Here is a 20,488-nt window from a genome sequence, read left to right as displayed (position 1 = left end):
AGTGCTCCGGGGAGCCAAGGGCTCATGACCCTTCTTCTATGCCAAAATGTTATTGCTTTGATATCATACTTGGTTTGATCTTGAAGGCGTAAACTCATCCAAAGGATCCATGGGGGGTCATGAAAGGAGATTGGAGCGGAAATAGGTCCAGTTGGCACGATCCTAAGATGCTGCTTGTTCGCAAGTGGATTTGGTATCGTCTCGAGGTGCACCTTAGCCTCGCTGAGGTCCCTGCACTAGCGATCAACGTTAAGAGATGTTTCTGCCCCGACCTCTCCGATAGTAAACTCAGTTGGAAGGTAACAATAGTAGAGATCCTTTCCTCGTTAGGCTTTGGGGCTAACTTTTATATATGAACGACCGATGGAGTGCGATTGTGGCCGGTCAAGGAATCCCTCACGTTATCAAGGGGCTCATTTAAGTTGACGACCGATAAGAACTCCTCTTCGAGGGTGGCGTCAGGGAAGAATAGTAGCAAGAGCATTGTTTATCAAGCTTATTTGAGATAAGCAAGAGATGGTTCCCCTTGCCACTTGTTGAATGTGCTGAGTCTTCCTGAAATCATAATTGATGGTATGTGACAAATTACTTGCGATGAGTGACCTATAAAAGGGAAAAGGGAGGGATGAGCTTGGCCCTTCCAAAGATTGAGATGGGCAAGGTTTGAAGGATCGTGCTCCTATCGATGATCGCATGCGAGACGCATGGGTTCTTTCACCGAGTGGTAGTTTCCGATTGGATCAATCGATCCAATCGATAACGTAACGCTTACACAGTTACTTTTCCTATTAGGAACAAAAGGTGACTACTTCCCCCCACAGATGTCTCTATCCGAGAGGACCCAACGACAGTTCCCCCACATATCAGAGAGCTGGCACCAGTGAAGGCATGAGATGAATCTACCTGAAGTATGTTTATTTACTAAGCAGAAAGGAAATCAACCATTAAGAACATGAAGTGGCGGAGAGATGAGGGAACGAAACATGCAGGCTTCAGCTTACGCTTGGATGACATTTCAATAAGAATGTTAATGAATACACAGTAAATGAGATGTTTTACATGTTAAATTTGTCTTAGAACTAATTATCTGGATTTACATATAAGACCAATAAAACGTTGACAAAATATGAGGTGGGTGCTTACCCTCGGGGTTGCGGGAAGAAATGGAGACTCTGTATGTTTTCACAGGGGATGCTGGATGAAGAAGAAGAGCACTTTTCCTGATTCATCTATCTCCTCTGCATATACGAGCATCTCAAATTTGAGATGGTACAATTGATTCCCTCAAAAAGGAAAAATAGAAATAAACGAAAAAGAAAGCTGAGACGCCCGATTGTATGAACTGCAGCAGCAAGCTTTAATTGGCAGCTACAAGAGAAAGTTGTCGATCATGTGAAAGATCACATCTGCACCATGGGAATTTATAAGGTAGGTCTTAACCTGTAAAAGATGCAGAAAATTCTCAATCGTCAGACTAAACTTTCATGCTTCTCTTACATGTGTGGATCATACAAAATTGTATCCGTGTAACTAAAATCATTAATCAGAAGAGTAGTTAAATGAAAGAAAATAAACACTCTTTATAGGCTTTTATTTTCTTAGTTTTAAATATGTGAATTCCAGTCCGTGGATATGAACACATCCGATAACAGCAACTTCTAGCTTGTCCATGCAAATGAAGCTGGAAGACAAATACTCATCGATATGCACTAGTTGATTGTTGACATAAAGAATGAAAATAAGACAAGTTATGGTTACCGCATATAGTACTGAGAAGACATTTTATTGATAAATATTTTGCTCAGGAGTGACGATAACAAACCTGCATAGTACTGTGAGCAAAAAATCTTTGTGAACATTTCCGGAAACTAACATCTACTCTTTCCCAAGGAACTCTGTTCAGACCATTGATCATTACCTCTGCAAATTCCATAGCAAATAGTTAACGATACAGTTGATCTCAGAAACTGGGACATAAGATATTTGATGATAGTAATTAGCATTATGCAGAATATCTAGTGCCACGAGTTTCAAATATCTTAAAAAGTTAGTGAGTGCGCTCATAAAAAAATGATCGTGCATAACACACAAATCTATGCTGCCGCCTGCTTGTAGAGGATTTCACAACAAAATGAAGCCTTATTGTCCACAAACTTAATTCTCTGCATCAACTTCAAGCTCATATCAAATTAAATAATAACCAGCTGTTTTATATCCTTTTTAATTGCCATTATGTTCTTGAGCTGATTCAGGTGCTTTTGGATATAAATAAAGCAAACAGCAGTTTTCTCTGAGTTATATGTTCAACTAGCTAGGTATTGTTACTTGCAGCTAGATCCATCTATACTCCCAAGTAGAAAATTCCCATACTGAAATTACAATAAGAAGCTAAACATGAGAATGTGATTTTTTTTTTGGTCTATTTGTTTGAAGATGTACTTGTTTCTTTTCCCTTCAACATAAAATATCACCAATGGCATGTAGAACCAACTAAACCTTGTTGCCAGATTCATTGAGTGGATGCTAAAATTTTGATGTACATTCATGAGTACATTCCAATTAAAGAGAACCAAGAAGCTTGAATGGAAATGCAATTTTTATCCCTTGATAGTTTTTGTATGATTTTTTTTCATATTGCTTTATACCGAAACTACAACATTTCTTCCTAGAATTGTATATTTTCAGTTAAAGATCCTTCTGAGACTGCTTGATAAAAAATGTCTTTGACTTTACATGGACTTTTACAAATATCTCTGAAGTTAAAAGGATACCACCTTATAACTGCTCATATTGTTACCAACCCATATTTTTTTTGTCTTTCTTAAAAGACATTGTGTCATATTTTCCTATCTATGTACATCAATATTTTGTTCTAGTATACTTTGAGAGCTCTAGGATATAAACCACAAAGTAGATATTTATTATTGGTGTAAATCAAGGAAGCCAGATAATTATATAATATACAATCCATTTATATGAGAAAACCCTGATATTTCAGGTCACAGTATTTAAACTAGAAAGAAGTGAGAAAGTTAGTGATGAACCTTCCATCTCACTTATAGTATTCAGTTCACAAGTCATTGACGCTGAAAAATTCATCTGTGGCACATCAGTAATTATTGGTTTCTCGACATATACAATGTGCCGATATTGACTATTTTTCATAAAATCTTGGCGCTGCAGAAAGAGAGAATGACAATGAGATATGCCCATATCACTGCTACATAATTGAATCTTAAAAATTTTACCTTGGGAAGCTCATGTTGACGACGAATTGATGATGTCTTTCGCCCAACAATAACTGAACTTGAGTTAAGTTTTCTTAAAAGGTAAATGCTACAAATGCACATAATGATATAAATCAAACAGGTAGTCTTAAGGCATATATATCACATTAATGAAAAACAGAATGGGATACAGTCAAAGCAAACATTCGAGTATGCAACACGACGCTTGAAAGATTGCAGAGCAGACCTGCCAACATAGACATAAAATTAAAGACTAACATGATAAAACTATTAAATATTCTGGTATTTAAAGATCTATGACAAAGCAAGGCCCACATGAATCGAAGATCTCCATAGTCATTGACCATCTGAACAAGAAGAGGAGGTTTTCCATTATCTTTGTCTTTTAGAAATAGATGTTTTCCTGTTCTTCCGAGAATCCAACAAGTATGATATGCCATTTTTTCCAATGCATAGAAACCACGAAGAACTGGGATCTGCAAAATTCTTGTTATCAATTTTGGAAGAAAAGTGCAATAAAGATAACATTGTTTAAGCTAAGTACAGATCATCCTCCCCACAGTAGGAATGATACCATGTTTGGCCAAAGTGGCATTTGCACCTTGTATAAAACAGCAGAAATTAAATGTTTTGAGAAGGATTAAGAAATCTAAGTATTTTGGAAAGATAAAGAAAAGCAGAAGTAGCAACATATACTCAGTTGGCTTTTCTAAGATGATGTCTTGCAGATGATCTAGAACAAAGCAGTAGAAGCATAGTTTACATAACCATTTATTATGTGGCCACTTAAACAATATTTTCAGATGTTTTATAATTTAGCTGGTACCTATATAATATTTTCATATTGATGCACAATAGGATGTATATGTTGGTTTCAAATAATTGAACAACAAGACAACTCTTGTCCTCAAGATTTTGCAAGCCTCTGTATCTGTTATGTGATATTTCGTTAATCTAACCTAAAGAATCATAAGCGTGAAATTGGTCATTCAGATCAGCTGGTCAGAAAGTGTTCTAAAAATGAAAAAACAACTAATTCAAGTGTCACGAACACTATATATATATATATATAACAGTATAAATGTGAAAATTACCAAGTTCTTATACAGAAAGGAGAATATTTAGATGGAAGTGAAAACCCATATAACTAGCTATCATGGATAAAAGTATTTAGATGGTGAAAGCATCTGAATATGAAACATTTTCAGATGGCAATGGTGTAATTTGACCAGCTTATTCTACTCCTACTATAATTAAATTAAACAAATCAGGACATGAAATTGAATTGTGATCCAATAAATAGCAAGGGAAAAAGAAACCATGCTTGTGGATGTCACCTGCTTGTGCAATCTTGACCCAAGATGTGGTGTTGCAAAAGTAATAAAATTAATTGGCTCCAGTCCAGCAATTTTGCCTTTTAAAATTTTGTCCACACATGTGGTTCCAGGAGTATGGTCTTCACATTCCCCATTTTCCTCTGAACTGCGCTTCCGTATTGACTTCTCATATAGTAGACTAATAGCATATCTTGAAATCAAGCCACCAAGTGAATGACCAACAAATGAAATCTTTTGAAGACCAGGATTATTAGCAACAATCGATATAACCTGATACAAAAAACATATTAGTTAAGCAAACTAATAACATAATTGATCAAGAACCCTAATGACAAAACCCAATCGATCACATAATCTAGAAATAGATGGAATCAACCTATATCTAATTAACTTGTGTCTGGCATTAAAGATTATTTTTTTGTAATGTCTTATTATATTTAGGCAGCACAGACAGATGGTTGAAGATTAAGAAAAAGAGCAGGAACCTCATCTGCTAATCTCTCACCCATTACATCAACACCATCAAAAGTCAATGTCGAATAATTACATTCACTGCCTGCAGAAAAACAAAGTATAAATCACAGATTATAATAGAAAGAAAGAAGGAATAAAAGAAACATTTCAGTTGTTCTTAAATTAAATAAGAAACACTTCAATTGTCCTTAAATTAAAAAAGAAACACTTTAGTTATTATTAAATTATAGTTCAATTGGGAAAAAGAAGGAGAAAGTGTTCTGTAGATATCGGATATCCAAAATGCAAACATAAGAAGAACCAATTTATGTAATGTTATTGAATATTTAATATAAAAAAATGCTTACATTTTGCAGAAAACTTGATGAAAAATGAATTTGATATCAATTCATGTTAACAGTACCAGTTTCAAATCCTATTTTACCAGTGAAATATCCATATACTTGAAAATAATTTCATAGCTCACGAATAGGATGTTCATCATCCGAAACTAAACCTATATTCAAATTTATGCCACGTTCTCAACAGTCCTCTGGGAACTTGCATGCTTGTCTCTTAATGCATCTGAATAGTTTTTAAAAGACATTTGGTGTTCACTTATTATAGTATCTAGCTATGCATTTATAAATTAGATCATAATTCTCTTAAACATATAGGGTCCCTATATTCTTGCCAATCAGTACAAAACAAAAAAGCCATCTTCACGTCACTTTAGAAACTTATACCACCCTTTCCTACTCAAATGCAAGCTACCTGAGCAATATTTTCAAGTAAACAATAAAAAAAGAAGTTTTGAGTTTCAGATTTCGAAAGAGGTACTCAATTTACAAAGAATAATTGAAATTTTAAGATCGAAAAATAATCATTCGAAAATATATATCAAAGGACTTGCGTTTATCTGAGCTCTTCAAGGGTAATTCTAATTCTCCCTAACACATATTATAGAACGATCGAATAACTCACGATGCACCACAACGTCTTTAGGATGGCTTTTCACGAACTGTTTGGCAGCGTATTTCCAATTTGCAGCACTGCAGACATAAAAGAAAACATATTTCAGGAGCGAAGAATGGATCACAAGCTGCGTATCAGTCGTGTTTCTTCTGAAGTAACTCAAGCAGAAAAAGACAAAGAGATTCGATTGCATAACTAACACCAAGATCGCACAGAGAGCAGGAACGTTGTTCTGCACGCGCAGCTGAGTAGCTCAGGGTACTGCGAGCTGCCGAAGCAGCGCCCGTGATGTGCCTTAAAAATCGTGCATCCGATCAGCTACGCGTGTTTGCGTGCTTGAGGTTTGTGGGTGGGATCCGACCCTCCGGCCACCATCCCCTTAACGTGGCGTCGGCGGGACCCACATCAGGTGCCATCCAGCCTTCTGGGCCCCGGTCCGACCACCAGTGTTGTCGGTGGGTCACTTAAAAATACCCCTCGGAAGTTGTTCGCCAGTACGAACGAAAAGAGCGAGAGACGATGAAGGCCACGATGCGAGAGACGATTGGTGGAGGCGGCGCGCGCCGAGACGTTGCAGCGCGGCCACCCCACACGCGTCTCTTCCCTCTCGTCACTCGCACTGGGAATCGAGAGGCAGCGCACAACGAAAAGATCAAAAAGAAAAGGAGAGGGAAAGCAACAAAATCGAGTTCCCGGAAAACAAAGACGAAACGAAAGAACAAATCCGGCACAATAAGATCACAGGGAAAGAAAACGATGGGATCAGCACGTCTCCATGGAAGCAGACCTCCCGATGATGCCATTCACCATCACGACCAGATGGGTGGGAGCCGGCTGCTCCGCGGCGCTCCCGCTGTCCCGCACGGCCGCCGCGACGCTCCGATCGCTCCCCATCCCGGTCGGACCATCCGCGGCGGGGTTGAGGCAACTCGGCCGCCGAAGGTAGGAGGTGTACCGCCGCCACTGCCGCGTGCTGCTCCGCTTCCCGTCGTCCTCGGGAGCCGCTTCGCCTTGGGCCATCTCGAAACCTTGCCGATCTCTCTTTCCGATCGATCTGTCGGTTCGCGGGGGTTTATGAGGGCTTTCGATGATGCGATGGCGCTCTTATATCACCCCCCGGCTCTCATCTCTGACTTCTTCTTCCTCCCCTCCGCTCCTTCTGGTAATCGTTCGTTCAAGTTTAGTTGGCGATCAAAGGGGTTAGAGAAGGTGATGGCGAAAGCCCCACCTCTCACTTCCTCCCGACGTTGCCTTTGACAAATTCGCGGAATTTGAAGCGTAGCGAGGATCCCCTTTTAGTTCGATACACACAACAGCTATTTTCTCTCACAAGCCATCCACCGTCATGTGGGCCCAACCATACGGTCCCGTGGAGAAACCGGTAGTCTCTGGCTTCGCCCAGTATATTGGATCCTCACTTCTGGAAGGGGCAGCGAGTACATTGTCCAAAATCATACATTTCCGCTGTATCAACGATCCCGTGCAAGGGGTTCCGACGAATGACACGCGTCGGTGGTGCTCACTACGGCCGTCCGATCGTACCTCCGCGGAAATTACGGCCGAAAAGTTCCATCGAAGGTCACCTTAAGGTTGCACCAGCACCCGTGAATACGGCATGGGCCCCACCGGCGTTGAGGTTTCTGCATCCGAGTCGGCATGATGTGATGAAGTTTATTACGTGGGCAATGACGATAATTATGGGGCATGCAGGATGAGCAAATAAAATGAAGGCGCCTAAAACTATAGTTGCTCAGCGACTTCGTGAAACGTGTATCTCAAGTTGATGCATCCGCATCACCTCTCTGACTCAAGACACAGTAGACTTTACGTAGGGTGGGCAGAAATGGACTGTGTATTGGCTAAGTTCTAGAAGGATTAAGATATGATAAGGGCGAAGCGATGCCCTCAGGCTTAACTCCGTCATCAATCTTTCAGCTCATAATACCCTCATCTGTAGTAATTCCTAGCATACATGGCGGTACAGGCGGCGGTCGCCTTCTCGCTCACAGTCATCTTTGCAGGCCAACCAACCTTGAATGACGAGTTCCACCTGCATTAAAATGTCACCTAAACATCATCGTCGCACGCATGCCAAGCATCATTATACTAAAAGGACAAAGTTTGGATGGATCCGGTCATCCATCATATCTGATGTCTGTGGCTGCTCAACCAAAGCACGACTCCCGTAAGCAGGTAAATAATTGCATGTCGATTTCTATGCAGAAGTCTGCACTGTGGATCAGAAGATCTCAAGGCATGTGATGGATGATCAAATTATAATCTCATACTACTACTACTACTACTACAACAAGCCTATCACACATCGTCACTTGATACTCTCTACGTTGTTCGTCGTCTCCGGTGAATCGGACTCCTCTTGCCATGGGACTTCCGGCTCAGCTGTAGCAACAGCAATGGTTGGATGCACCACCGTCGACTGGTTTCTCTCTGCTTCTCTCCAGTCTTCAGATATTGCAGTATGATTGTCCCGCACATTGATTTCATCCTTCGACGAGTCTCTCGATCTCGTCCCCAATTCTTCTTGCTTATCTGATTCACCAGGTGCTGTTCTTGAGGAAGGCCTCTTCTCCAGCACAGTTCCTTCATGAACAAGGCTGGAATTAGTTGTTTCAGCTGGATCGAACAGTATATTTCCAGATACGGATTCTTTAACTCGAACGACATGATCGACAGCACTGGAGGCATCATCGGCTTCGAAGCTTCTTTCTTGCGCCGCCTGCGCCCGTTCTTCGTGCTCTGCTTCATGGCCGCCATGGACGACCTCGCTGGAAGCGTCGTCGCCCTTAAAACTCTGTTCTTGAGCCTCATGCGATCGCTCCTCGTGTTCTTGTTTCTCGAGTTCCTCATGCTTCACCACATGTGTTCTGCCTTCCGCAGACAGCGAAGCCACCTCGAACGTGTCAGGGAGGAGCCCCTCCCTGCCGAACATGGCGACCCTCTCATCATCTCCGAACCTGTCCTCATATGCCTTCCTCTGGTCGTGAGAGCACTTCATCCGGTAGAGCAGCCAGAGGCAGACGGCGACCAGAACGCCGATCTGGAGCGCGTTCTTCTCCCTGAACCCCCCGTTCACTCTATGGTTCCTACTCGACGCCTGCCTCAGCATCCTGTCTTCCTCCACTTCCAAGTTTGCTCCTCTCGATCACCCACCTGTACTAGTTCGCAGGTGCACAAGCATCCACCGAAATCATATCATGAATCATACGAAGCATCAGAAGAGAGGAAGGAGCAGAACGTACCTGAACGAGGGGTTGCCTTCCTTTCTTGTTGAGGGTTTGCTGATGGAGGAGAGGAAGAGTAAGCAGAGGCGATCTAAATGAGGGATGCCGCCGTGGTCAAAGGTTGGATGCTGCACGAATAGCATCAATCCGGCACGAACAGGTCTTCACCTAATTCCTTGGTAAGAGTTGAGAAGAGAGATCTTCCGATCCGCTTCATGAAAAAGGAGGATCTCAACCCATTAATTCGGTTTCCTTTCCTCCTCGATGAGTCCTTCCAAGAACAAGATTACAGAGAAAGATTATGTTAGGAAGTCAGCAAAATACTCCCCCAAGCAAACTTGTCGGTCAGCGTTGACTTGCTGCTTGGCGACACGAGAACGTTCAGCGGACAAGAAGGCGACGAGGTCAACCCGATCCACCACGCTATCTAATACTCACAAAAAGTCTGAGATGGGATATCGAGAAACCTTTTCTTTTTTGGTATTTACGGTCTTATTTTAAAAACTATTAATATTTTAAAAATATATTTTTATAAATATATGTAAATAAATTTTTTTCTTTTCTTATAACGATCGATCGATCAACGTTAAACGTAAATGCCAACTTCGTCTCATAATCATGAGCCGACGTTAAACATAAATATCCTCTTCGTCTCGTAATCATGAGCGATGAACAATGGCAACGAAGAGTGACAACGATATAGCTAGGAAATAAAATGATATAAGAAAAAGAATATAATTGATAATTAAGAGATTACATATAATAAAATTATATTTTATTAATTTAATAAAAGGTTATTGATAGGATAATCGATCCATCAATTTCACAAAAAAATATACCAAAATATCAGAACTTGCAAATTGTGCACATCATCAGATGAGGATGAATAGAATCTGAATCAGTGAACAAGTTACCAATATCTACCCATTGCTAAAATCCTCATTGCAGAAATGATATGTGACTAAAATATATACATGAACACTATGATCAGTCTCTCACCTACTTAAATCAAATTTCTTTAACACAATAATAGTTTGCTGAATTGATAGGTTCATCACAGCCGACACATTTGAAAGAAAGATAAAATTCCTTGACTTGATGTGAAATGAATCACCAATGTGGAAAAGTTATCTCAACCAGCAAAAAAGAAAACCTCAAAAGCAAGAATGAGAGTCACAAATGGCATGCAAACTTCTCTGCCATAAGGATGCATTCTTGTCAATTATACTAAACATCAAGTTCCAGCAGGGGAGAATATTTGTCTCAAAAGCTACGATCCCTCCGACCACAACAAATAGTTGGGATCTGCAAAGGAAAACAATAAAAAATGTTAACAAATCTTGCTCAAACTGTGAAAATAGCAGCTAATTGTTTGCGTAGAAGTAATTTCTCAGTAAGAAGCCAGAGAGAGAATGAGAGAGAATGAAGATACTAGGTTTGCCAGGCACACATCCAATTAACTGTCCAGATGCCACTGGGGTTTCTCTTAGTAAAATAATAATAAATTTTTTAAGCCTGAAACCAGAAGCTACGTTAAACATAAATCAAAAGTCTTTGGATGAGAAATTGGCTTCTCTGATGACACTAAATTAGAAAAGATTATTCATCCATTAGCAGCAATTTCATGGCCTTGAATTTTTCGTTTAGAAGTGAAAGTTAACTTTCTTGGTTATGCAACTTAAGTTAATGCAATAATCGGGCAACTCCTTGTCACAACTTTCATCTAGGAAAACTACCTGGCAGATTGTATAGAAGAAAAGGGATTTATAAAGGTCCAAAATGAAACCTTTGTCCATTTAGCTGTGGCGTAAACCTAAATGCAATCATCATTAGTTGTCTAATAAGTTGGATGTGCCGTATGATGACTCATTTAACAACCAGGAGATACAGCTATTTGTTGTAGTTTTCACAATCATTTCTGCACTTAATACATAGTATCTCGGGTCTTTCTTCCTCTCTGTTGATCAACAAAACGTCAAATCTCATGCACATCCTTAGTTTTTAAGGCACCTCCTTGGCCCTCTGCTAAACATGCATGCATGATTAGTGGCTATTTCATCCTATAGATATGCGTCTCCTGAACTTTAAATTAGACATCTCTCCTTGTTGTCAATGCTGACACAAAAGCTAAATTCCAAAATGTAATTTGGAAGAGTATCATTTTTATCTCAAATGAAGCAAGTTTTCAGGTTACATGGCCAATAAAAATGAATAAGATGAAAAAAAGCAAGAAACTGGTGGACCACAGGCGGTGCTTAAGACTATTTCACATGAAGTAGCAGAAGATTATGGGACTAAGGCATACTATATATCATAAACATATTTTATTGCCCAAGTCACTAAGGAATTCTTATTTGAGATTTTATAATAAAAACTCCACAAACCAAAGTATCAAGGATCAGGATCGGATGACACCCAAGCATATGATAACATATTTCCAAGTGAAGGAGAGAAACAATCAAATCTTAAAGCCAATTCTAATGTAACAGCCCCTGTGGTTCAGCACTAAGCACCAGCATTCTTCACCCTCAAGAAGCACAGTAGTATATTTCAGAAACAAATTCGGAAATCATTTCCGATCTCCTATTCATGTAAACAAAATGTATCCCCAGCAGCTCAACAGTTCATCAACATTTGTTATTTTCCATCAATCAATGCTTTTAATCTTGTTCCCCCAAATGCCTCACCAAAACTTATGGTGTATTTAAGACAAAAAAATTTGACAAAGGATGTATATTGCAGAGCGCTGCTCCAAATGCTTTTGAAAAGCTTAGACAACCAGGAGTCGAACATCAAATTTTTTGACAAGTTCTTTATAAGAATAGTTCCTTCCGATTTTGTAGCATTATCATATTCTAATGATAGATCAGTATGAATACTTTGGGATGGATGATGCATAAAAGAAACATTATTTCAATAGTCAAAATCAATATGCTGTAACCCTACATTATAAACACTTACAATCTCTTACCCAACGAAGAACAAGATGTTTGACAAGAAATCAGGACAAATGAACATGACTGTACTAAAAGCTGCCACCTTGTTGGAAAAAAAAACTTGTACCAAGTGAAGTGGATTTAGGATTTAAGCGAGGCCAAAATAGATGGAAAAATATGCATGGAATAACAAACGACACAATCCGACCTCTTCTTGTCTTTCGGACAAGATCAAAATTGGGCCAAAATGTTATAGCTACCGATAGGGAAAATACTCATCCAATCAGGACCCAACACATGGCAACTCAGTTAGATCGACGTGGTTAAGACAGTCAACAACAATCGAGTCTCACTGTTTACTCTCGACTTCCACCGTTACTTAGTGTTTGAAGACCATGTTGAAAATCTCATCCGACCTTTACAACTGAGTCAGGTGGGCATCATCCCAACACAAAATAACCCTAGAATATTTCATCTATACCATGAAATATTTCTCCCAATTCGACCAATCATAAAAATCCCATCAGACTATAGTAATTGAGTCTCACTGTTTACTCTTGACTTTCACCTCGATCTGTTACTTAGTATTTGATGGTCATGTTAGAAATCTCATCCGACCTCGGTCTTTGCATAAGTTAGCATTAGTGTCGAAGTACCATATTTGATCTGTTACTTCGTGTTTGAGGGCCATGTTGGAAATCTCATCCGACCTCGGTCTTTGAATAAGTTGGCATTAGTGCCGAAGTACCATATCGGAAACCCCATCCGACATCGGTCCTGACATAAGTTGGCATCAAGAACCATGTCAGAAACCTCGACCTCGGTCTTTGCATAGGCTGCCGTCCGTTCAGGTGCTCGAGACACTCTCGGTCCAGCAAAAAGATAAATCACCTATCGGCAACTACAATGAGAAGGCCTCTCATCATTAGTTCATGATCGAATCGATTTCCAGACTCCACAAACACTAGCCTTGGTCATTCTCTCCATTTCTAGAAGCAAGCATTACGCGAATTCAGCATCTCGATGAGAGCACAAGGCCCAAAAACAAGGGAATAGAAGGGTCGCAAACAAGATCTGAGAATATCCCCACTCGAACATGTCAAAATCGCACCATATGGAGCAAATATGCGGGAAGGGGCTAAATCAGTATGGAGACAGCAAGCAATCAAGAAACCAAACCCTAATGCTAGTTTGTTCTTTCTTCGCAAAGGGAAAGAGGGAGGAAAGAGAAGTTTGTGTACCATGAGCGACCCGCCGTGGATCATCCGCATGCCGACCCTATCGCACATACGAAGAAGAGACGGTTCCCCCCCTCCTCTTCGTACTCGCCCGCCCTGCTTCTTGTTGCCTGGCTCCGTCCTGTCTGCCTTCCTTCGGGGTCGAGGGGTAAGGGGCCTGCTACATTGACGAAAAAGCCCTCGTATGGTCGGGGCAATCGACCCAAGACCTAGGGGCAGTCTCGTCATTTTCAAAGATGGAGGGTAGGAAGGCTTTCTTCCTGGGCTTCGCCATACCACCACCAGCAACAGCAGCAGCAGCAGCAGAAGAAGGGCACTCTCGCTCTCTCCTTTCTCCGCCTCTCCTCTTCCCTGTCTTATGTTGTGTGCGCGAGAAAGAGGGTGGTAAGGTGGCCCTTTCTCGTAGCTGTGCTGGCTTTGGCCTTGTCTTCCACTGCGGCTGCCGAAGGCATTCCTTCCTTTGTCCTCATCCGTCTCTGTGACCTCCCTCTTCTCCTACGTAACTTCACATACTCACAGGCTTCAGTCACTGACAGACATGGGGGATCACTTGGAATCTTTGCCATGTTCGGAGCCAAACCAGCTTTCGTCTAACAAGACTAATGCCAATTCACAGTAGCTGACAGAAGAGGTGAAATATGAGGTATCATCGACGCATCAGAGAGGAACAAATCAGATTCCCCAAAGATAAAAAGAGAGCGAAGATAATGAAGTCATACTTGTTTTGTGTTTGGTTGGTAGGTGGTGGTGGAAGCATGATATAGAAAGGAGATCGATGTGGCGATCACACAGATTGACATGGTACACCTACAACACTGTTCTTCCTGCAACGAGATGGCGACCTGCCCTGTCGTGACGCCAGGGGCGTGAACATCGCGCACAACAGAGCATGCAAGGGGCGGAGCGGAGGGACCAGGCGCGCTGTTGGATCTTGCGATCATGGGCGAACGCCTCGTTGGAGTGTCGCGGAAGCAAAGCCGCCCGGTGGCTTCCGCTGCTCCTCCCTCCCTCTTCTCTGTGGCTGCTTGTGCGTGTGATCGCGACACGAGTGTCGTTTCTCTCTCGAGTCTTTACTCCTGTCGATTTATCTCTCGTCTTCTCCCCTAATCAATCTACCCCCCTCTCTTACAGTCGTCAAACCTTAAGGGGCGACAAAGCCCGTGGAATATCATGCCGGCCGGCAGCTGCCTGACGAGGGTAATAATGACAAAAAGATTCGGGTTTACGTTCGCTGCTTCAAATGACGTCTTGCGTCTCTGTTAACCTAACATCACATGATCAACATGGATCGGAACGTCGATCGAGGTACATTAACATCCCCCTCAGGCTCGGTCCTTCATGCCATGCCAATGTCGATGTCAGACGTTACCAGGAGTACGATCCTGCTCCCTGCAAGCGGGCACATCAGGCAACGATAACCTTCACTATAAAAACTCTCGCGCTCCGAGGAAAGGAGGAAACAAGAAAAAAAACCCCTACGACTATTCACTAACTTCATCGTTGGAGGGGTCGGGCCGAACTCTCCCGACCCGACTTGACTTGTGTGCAGGTGCGAAGACGAAGACCTCCCACTAAACGCCTAGGTGAGGAGCCCCCTCCCGGAGGAAGCAGTGACCCCTTCGCGATCGGACCACCGTAGTCGGTCTTCTACAGTCTCAAGAGTCGTCCCAGGAAGATCCCCCATCATTCAGATCCGAACCAAGCCGCGTCGACCCCGAGACCACGGTTTTAAGTTGTTTATGCTAACACTACCAACATCTTGTGGTGCAGGAGCCACCTTCTTATCCACCATAGCAGTGCTCCACGTGCTCACCGTCTCACATATAACACAGCTCAGCGATCCAGAAAATGTGGACGGTGGGATGTTCATGTCGGAACATGGATCATAAGCCATTTGATGAAGATAATAATTACGACAAGACTCGGCTGACGTCAGCCGCGCCTCACCCCTCGATCGACGCGGCGGTACCCGGTCAAACGGACCAGAACACAGCCCGAGGCGCATTAACACCCGCGTAGGCTCGATTCTTCACGCCACGCAACGCCTATGTCAGACGCCACCATTTGCCCCGGCAAGCGGGCACATCAGACCACAGCAAGCTTTCCTACAAATACCCTCGAGCAGGAGGAGGGAAAGGGAGGAAAAAATACCAGAAAGACATCTCAAACTCTTCTTCTTTCCACCCCCTCCGCCATCCACTGACTCGATCGTCGGAGAGGTCGGGTCACGTCTCCCGACCCGACCTGTGTGCAGGACTACAGACGAAGCGCGCGCCCCGGGCCGTGGAGCCTCCTCCGGGGCAGTCGGCCGACCATAAGGTTGTTTACCCTAACACCATTGACTCGCTTTGACGCAATCAACGATGAGGCCTTCGTGTCCTTTCTTTCTAGCCTTTGGGCTCGACTTCACCTCTGGCACGCCAAACAGAGCTATGGCGAGGTTCTTCAGAGCCCATCTCAATTGGTGTGCCAAAGGCCGGACATTATTCTATTCCCATTATTTCTCATTACAGATCATCATATGATACAAGGCGCACGAAACGAGTACTGATCACTGACACAGAGTAAACAGGAAGGCCTCTGTCTTTCATGAACAAGATAAATGATATCAGGACATTCTTTCTGTCCCTGTAAAGTAGATTGATCTAAAGGCTCAAGTTGGTCCCTTGTAATAAGACAAACAACTTCACAAGACATTGCCATCACCATGGACGGGTTTGAAGTGATAGGTTCGTGGATCACCCTTCGACAGCTTTCCGATCCAAGTGCCGGCATTTCAAAGACTGAGGAGATCCGGTGGTGGTGAGTTTTCTGCAGCCTGCTGCTGCTGTTCCTTCACTTCCTTGATGGGTGCGTCACAGCCATGTCCTTTTGGTAGATCCATTAGTATCTGAACAACCTCCCTCATCGTCGGGCGTTCCACGCTCTGTTCCTCGACGCACAGCATGGCGACGTAGAAGACATGCATGGCTTCGTCCAGGGGAACTGTGGGCAGCCTGGGATCCAGAATCTGAAGTACTTCTTCCTTCTTGGAGTCTGTCGTCTCCCGAACCCACTGAACGATGTCGACGCCATCGCCTAACTCGCCCACCGGCTTCTTTCCGGTCACCAGCTCGAGAAGCACCACGCCGAAGCTGTACACATCACTCTTCTCGTCCACCTTCAACGTGTACGCATACTCTGCGGAATCAATTTGGAGAAACAGTCCAATTACCGAAATAAGGGTTTCTGCACGAAGAACAGAGTTCAGCAGCGTCGACGAAGTACCTGGAGCAATGTAGCCGTAGGAGCCGGCGACGGCGGACATGCACTCGGACGTGCCAGAGTCTTGCAAGAACTTGGCGAGCCCGAAATCCGCGACATGGGCTTCGAAATCTAAATCGAGAAGGATGTTGTTGGACTTCACGTCGCGGTGCAGGATCGGCGGCGAACAGTCATGGTGGAGATAGCAGAGTCCCCTTGCAGCCTCGACGGCGATCTTGTACCGGGTGTCCCAAAGCAGATGGCCGCCCTTCTTCCCGTGAAGGACCTCGCCAAGGCTCCCGTTGGGCATGTACTCGTAGACCAAGAGATTGGTCTCGTGGTTGGAGCAGAAACCCAGCAGCCTAACAACGTGACGATGCCGAATCCTCCCGAGGGTCTGTATCTCGGCCGAGAAGCCATGGTCATGCGGCGAGCCCCGACTCATCGCCGGGAGCCGCTTCACCGCAAGCTGTTCGCCATTGGGCATGACGCCTTTGTACACGACGCCTGCGCCGCCTTTTCCGATGACGTTCTCCTCCTTCAGGCAGTCGAGCACATCGTGACAGGTGAAGTCGAGACGCTGGAAAGCCGTGAGCTTCCACGCTCGGGCCTCGCTTGCCTTCTTCAGTGACACAGCTTTGATGATGGCGGAGATGGCGAAGGCAATGGAACAGATGAGGAGACCAGCAACCACTAGCACCTTGAAGGAGGCCGAGAGCGATCCCCATGCAAGAGGGGAGCCGGTACCCTTAATCGCGGAGCTGCAGGGACCGAGGTACGGACCGCAGAGACCGGGATTGCCGACGAACGAGCTCACATTGAAGTAACTGAACTGGCCGGTGCCGGAGACAAGGCCGGAGAGGTTATTATATGAGAAATCGACCGCCGTGAGGCTCTGGATCGTGGCGAGTGATTGCGGAATGCTCCCTTCGAGGTGATTCCTAGACAAGTTGAGGTAGTTCAAGATCCTCATTCCGGCAATATCTGGTGGGATCTCGCCGGATATCTCGTTCCGGCTGACGTCCACGAAAGCTAGGAGCTTGCACCGGCTTATCTCTGGCGCTATCGGGCCAGAAAACCGGTTCCCGCTTAAATCCAGCTTGCAGAGCTCCTGCAGCCTCCCAATTTCCGGCGGGATACGGCCCGAGAACTGGTTCTGGTTCAAGAGGAGTTTCTGGACGCCGGTGTACTTGCCGATGGATGGCGGGAGTGGTCCTGAGAGCCGGTTGTTGGAGAGGTTAATCAGGCCGAGGTCCGGAGAGATGGCGGCGTTGCCGGTGTCTGGGAACCCGCCGGTGAGGCGATTGTCTTCGAGCTCGATCTGCGAGAGCTTGGGCAAGCTGAAGAGAGCATCAGGGATCGATGCATTGAGGTAGTTTTGCCCCATACGGATCCGACCGAGTGATTCGCACCGGCCAAGGGTCTCTGGTATTGGGCCGAAGAGGAAGTTCCGTAGCACAATGAGAGTTTGCAGCCTGTTGCCAGAGCACAGGTCCGGCGGTAGGTTCCCCGTGAGCTTGTTCGACGATACATCGAGGAGCTGGAGCCGAGCGCTCTCACCGAGTCGTTGCGGGATCCCACCGGTGAAATTGTTCTCCCAGAGCTGCAGCACCTCCAGCGCCGGCAGGTCGCCGACGCACTCCGGGATCGACCCTTGGAGCTTGTTGCGGAACAGGTTGAGCAGAGTCAGGTTCTGGAGGTCGGCGAAGGTGGAGGGAATCTCGCCGGTGACGGCATTGTTGGAGATATCCATGGACTTGAGGCTGCGCAAGCGGCCGAGCGCCGATGGTATATCACCGGCCAGACCATTCACCTGGAGGAACAGAGTGTCGAGATTCTGGAGGTTCCCGAGCTCGGGCGGGATCGCGCCGCTGAGGCCGCAGTTGGCCATGTCGAGACGGACGAGCGCCGCGAGTCTGCCTATCTCGGGTGGGATGCCGCCCACGAAGCTGTTGAAATAGCCAACATACAGCTGTCGAAGGCGGGTGAGGTTGCCGAGCTCTGGCGGGATGGGGCCGCCGAGATCGTTGCCGGAGACGGCGAGGTACTCGAGGAACTCCCAGCCGCCGAACTCCGGGGGAATGACGCCGGTGAAGAAGTTGCCGCCGAGATGGAGGTGGCGGAGGTTAGGTAGCTCGGCGACCTCGGCGGGGAGGGGGCCGGTGAGGTTGTTGTTGTAGAGGTCGAGGACGAGGAGGTTCTTCAGGTGGGCGAGGGCGGAGGGAAAGGAGCCGTTGAGGAGGTTGTCGGAGAGGTTAAGGTGGCGGAGGTCGGCGAGGCGGGAAAGGTCAGCGGGGATGGGGCCGGAGAGGGAGTTGGAAGCGACGGAGAGGTTGAGGAGGTGACGAAGACGGCCGACGGCAGGGGAAAGCGTGCCGGAAAGGTTGAGTCCGGAGAGGTCGAGGGAGACGACGGAGCCCCGAAGCGGGTCACAGGCGACTCCCGGCCAGGAGCAGTGGTCGACGCCGTCGGAGGAGTTCCAGGCTGAGAGGGCCGCGGAGGGGTCTGATACAGCAGCTTTGAGTTCAAGGAGAGCCTCGACCTCCGTCGCGTCCTCCGCCACCTTGGCTAGTTTCCCGGGAGCAAGGATGAGGAGGAGCAAGAGTAGGAAGTGGCGGCAAAGTGACGCCATTACCTTCTCGCTCACGCTCGCTTATGTAATAGTATTACTAGCGAGCTCTGAGTTGAGCTCCGACGAGGACTGCAGAGTATCGGGTGAAGGGCGTGGGTTTTAGACTCAGTCTTTTGTGGGCTTTTGCTTCGATCTCTGTTAACGTTTATATTGTTGGAAGAGGGAAAAGGTAGAAGAAGAAGAAGAAGAAGCGTTGTTGTTGGAACTTTCGAATGTTACCGATGGAGGGAATGGTAACTGTGCGGTAGGTTTGGGGTGGTAGTGATGGAACCAAAAGGCAATGGATGCTACACCTAACTGGCTTTCTGCATGCATGCAAGAGAACAGAGCCATACGCATGAGATCCAAATAGTGTCTGGGCCTGAGATGGGATCAATCATTCAGTGCCTTCCTTGTTGCACTACAGACTGCTCCATGTTCACCTTCACATCTCCATTAATGATGTCTTGCAGCTACTGCTAATAATTACAGAGCTCTTCGTCCACTCTCCATTACCCCAACCTCGCTGGTGCACTGAGCTGGCCAAGATCCATCTTCCACGGTGAACCTAACCTCCATCTCCATGGACTGCCGCTGCCACACTATTCTATTGAGCTAGACTTCGCACTGCTACTGCACCGTCATCTCGCAATGGCTCCTCACGGTCTCGCTCTCACGAGTCGTCGCCTTCAAGAACAGTTCATCGATCCCCACAAATAATATAGCTGTGTGCTTGCATTACTAGTACAAGATGAGCTCAGGACTCCACCAAGCTGGCGGTCCCCCGTCTCCGGCAGCTGGCGCCGTGTCCTTCCTTCCGTTTGATTCCCTTCTCATCCCTTCCGAGCCAACAGAAATCCTTCTCATCCTCCATCTCTCTAATTCCAGCCAATTCAGTTCATCAACGTGATCTCCAAGGAAGCATACAACACTGTCGGATGACTGTAATGAGACAAGGGTGAAGTTGGTGAGGTTGCTCGCCATCACACGCCATCGATCTCTCCTGGTTCTGACCCAGACTTGTTTCACTGAATGCAGTGGCTCTGTGAGAATCCGATGAGCTCTGCGGTACACCTTCATGTCCTCTAGCTGAGGTTGCACAGTGCCCATCTTCTCCATCTTGCTCACTCCACAGATGCTTGCTCGATGTAAATCTGGTCATGTCCTGCTGTCCACCTACCGCATTAAAACGGTGTATGTCCGGA

General features: G+C 45.3%; 3 protein-coding genes and 1 long non-coding RNA gene across 5 annotated transcripts; all 4 read right to left on the bottom strand.

Moving 5' to 3' along the window:
* Window positions 1-984: 984 nt before the first annotated feature.
* On the bottom strand, window positions 985-7,254 carry LOC135634651 (putative lipase ROG1). Its single transcript, XM_065145116.1, has 10 exons — window positions 6,801-7,254; window positions 6,023-6,090; window positions 5,071-5,141; window positions 4,586-4,855; window positions 3,564-3,724; window positions 3,419-3,474; window positions 3,249-3,301; window positions 3,045-3,177; window positions 1,823-1,920; window positions 985-1,440 (listed from the first exon to the last, which is right to left on the bottom strand). Exons 1-10 carry the CDS (start codon window positions 7,031-7,033, stop codon window positions 1,369-1,371), a joined length of 1,215 nt encoding a protein of 404 aa, XP_065001188.1. The 5' UTR covers window positions 7,034-7,254; the 3' UTR covers window positions 985-1,368.
* Window positions 7,255-8,199: 945 nt separating this feature from the next.
* Window positions 8,200-9,679, bottom strand: LOC103979804 (uncharacterized). Its single transcript, XM_009396020.3, has 2 exons — window positions 9,274-9,679; window positions 8,200-9,184 (listed from the first exon to the last, which is right to left on the bottom strand). The coding sequence occupies exon 2, from the start codon at window positions 9,138-9,140 to the stop codon at window positions 8,340-8,342; it is 801 nt and encodes a 266-aa protein (XP_009394295.2). The 5' UTR covers window positions 9,141-9,184; window positions 9,274-9,679; the 3' UTR covers window positions 8,200-8,339.
* A 470-nt stretch (window positions 9,680-10,149) lies between these two features.
* Window positions 10,150-13,572, bottom strand: LOC135634649 (uncharacterized). Its single transcript, XR_010495416.1, has 2 exons — window positions 13,433-13,572; window positions 10,150-10,560 (listed from the first exon to the last, which is right to left on the bottom strand). It is a non-coding gene; the product is annotated as an uncharacterized LOC135634649 (long non-coding RNA).
* A 2,385-nt stretch (window positions 13,573-15,957) lies between these two features.
* On the bottom strand, window positions 15,958-20,427 carry LOC103980061 (leucine-rich repeat receptor-like serine/threonine-protein kinase BAM1). Of its 2 annotated transcripts, none has more exons than XM_009396345.3 (2): window positions 16,697-20,427; window positions 15,958-16,609 (listed from the first exon to the last, which is right to left on the bottom strand). In XM_009396345.3, the coding sequence occupies exons 1-2, from the start codon at window positions 19,302-19,304 to the stop codon at window positions 16,206-16,208; spliced, it is 3,012 nt and encodes a 1,003-aa protein (XP_009394620.2). In that variant the 5' UTR covers window positions 19,305-20,427; the 3' UTR covers window positions 15,958-16,205. The 2 variants fall into 2 exon arrangements, with proteins under 2 accessions (XP_009394620.2, XP_065001148.1); XM_065145076.1 differs by having other exon boundaries at window positions 16,425-16,589.
* Between the last annotated feature and the right edge of the window lie 61 nt (window positions 20,428-20,488).

Source organism: Musa acuminata, chromosome BXJ1-3 (assembly GCF_036884655.1).
Source record: "Musa acuminata AAA Group cultivar baxijiao chromosome BXJ1-3, Cavendish_Baxijiao_AAA, whole genome shotgun sequence".
Classification (NCBI taxonomy): domain Eukaryota; kingdom Viridiplantae; phylum Streptophyta; class Magnoliopsida; order Zingiberales; family Musaceae; genus Musa; species Musa acuminata.
This window is presented reverse-complemented; position numbering and strand designations above follow the sequence as displayed.

Coding starts and splice junctions, on each gene's coding strand:
- LOC103979804 (XM_009396020.3), bottom strand. CDS start 9,140: ATGCTGAGGCAGGCGTCGAGTAGGAACCATAGAGTGAACGGGGGGTTC.
- LOC135634651 (XM_065145116.1), bottom strand. CDS start 7,033: ATGGCCCAAGGCGAAGCGGCTCCCGAGGACGACGGGAAGCGGAGCAGC. Junction 1,921..3,044: donor TACTATAAGTGAGATGGAAG/GTTCATCACTAA, acceptor TGGAATTTGCAG/AGGTAATGATCAATGGTCTG. Junction 1,441..1,822: donor TTGCTCACAGTACTATGCAG/GTTTGTTATCGT, acceptor CATCTTTTACAG/GTTAAGACCTACCTTATAAA.
- LOC103980061 (XM_009396345.3), bottom strand. CDS start 19,304: ATGGCGTCACTTTGCCGCCACTTCCTACTCTTGCTCCTCCTCATCCTT. Junction 16,610..16,696: donor CTACGGCTACATTGCTCCAG/GTACTTCGTCGA, acceptor TTGATTCCGCAG/AGTATGCGTACACGTTGAAG.